The sequence below is a fragment of the Terrapene carolina genome, unplaced genomic scaffold (assembly GCF_002925995.2).
Source record: "Terrapene carolina triunguis isolate 2854851 unplaced genomic scaffold, T_m_triunguis-2.0 Scaffold22225, whole genome shotgun sequence".
NCBI lineage: Eukaryota > Metazoa > Chordata > Testudines > Emydidae > Terrapene > Terrapene triunguis.
Window position 1 is genome coordinate 1 of NW_020686576.1, and position 1,129 is coordinate 1,129.

The following is a 1,129-nucleotide window of genomic DNA, read 5'->3' on the forward strand; positions in this document are numbered from 1 at the left end:
GAAGACCTGAGCTCAGATCCTCAGCTGGTGATGGCTCGGTGGAGTGACGGTGATTGACACCAGCCGGGGGTGCGGCCGTCAGCCTCCAGCGCTCCTCGTGGGAAGCTAGAGCCCTGGGGCCGGACAGTCAGGCACCATGAGCCAGCTCACCGAGATGTTGTAGAAGATGAGGAGGATGGAGATGTTCTGCAGGATCTTCCTCCGGATGCTGATGCGTTCCGGCTCCCCGCTGGGCCGAGACTGCCGGCCCCCGGCGGAGATCTTGGCAAGGGAGTCGTTGCTGCCGCTGCAGGCCAGCCAGCACCCCGGCGCCTGCTCCTCCAGCTGGGCCACCATCCTGGCTGGCGTGTGGCGGCTGGCCGGGCAGATGGCGCAGTTACTCTCACGGCGGGCAGCCACGTCCTGCTGGACCGGCTCTTCGGCAGGGCCTCCGGAGATGGAGAAGACCCATTCGTTGCCCGGGGGGCTGTCGGGGGCGTCTGGCCGGTGGGCGGGCCTGGAGTAAAGGGCTTCGGTGATGAAGAGGTTCTGGCCCAGCACTTGGATGGTCTTGCAGAGGGAGAAGCAGAGGTCCAGGAGGTGGAGGCTGCCGTTGATGTGCAGGAAGAAGATGGCCACCAGGGAGAAGACGGAGACCATCAGGGGCCCGCAGGAGCTGCCCAGCAAGAGGGTGACGTCCAGGCTCCGCACCACGCTCTTGGAGCAGTCGGTGGAGGCCGGGTCTCTCTGGAGCCGGTAGGCGGCGATGCCGACCAGCGAGGCCAGGAACATGGTGGAGAGCAGCACCGAGTTGAAGATGTAGTAGGTCCGCAGGGCCTCGGGGACTGTCTCGGGGGCCTTGGCCAGCACCCCGAAGGAGATCATCACCCCGAAGGTGGCCGAGATGGCCAGCGCCCCCAGCACCAGCCCCACGAAGGCCCCGCTGAGGTGGAAGCGGCCCCGGGGACGCGGGCGGGGCTGCCGGCGGCAGGCCGCCTGCCCGGTGTTCTTCCACACCACGTAGAGCATGGTGGAGGAGAAGAGGCTGAACTCGATGTTGAAGGGGTGCAGGTAGGCGGCGCCCTCGGAGAAGATGTGGCACAGGCTGGTGGCGCACGAGCAGCTGTTGGTGGGCGAACTCCCTGCAGGG

At 67.0% G+C, this 1,129-nt stretch overlaps 1 protein-coding gene across 1 annotated transcript; it reads right to left on the bottom strand.

Moving 5' to 3' along the window:
• Positions 1 to 105: 105 nt before the first annotated feature.
• On the bottom strand, positions 106 to 1,119 carry LOC112123750 (proton channel OTOP2-like; the record flags this gene model as incomplete). Its single annotated transcript, XM_024222337.1, has 1 exon — positions 106 to 1,119. A coding segment is annotated over one exon (1,014 nt), but the record flags the coding sequence as incomplete, so codon positions are not given.
• Positions 1,120 to 1,129: the final 10 nt, after the last annotated feature.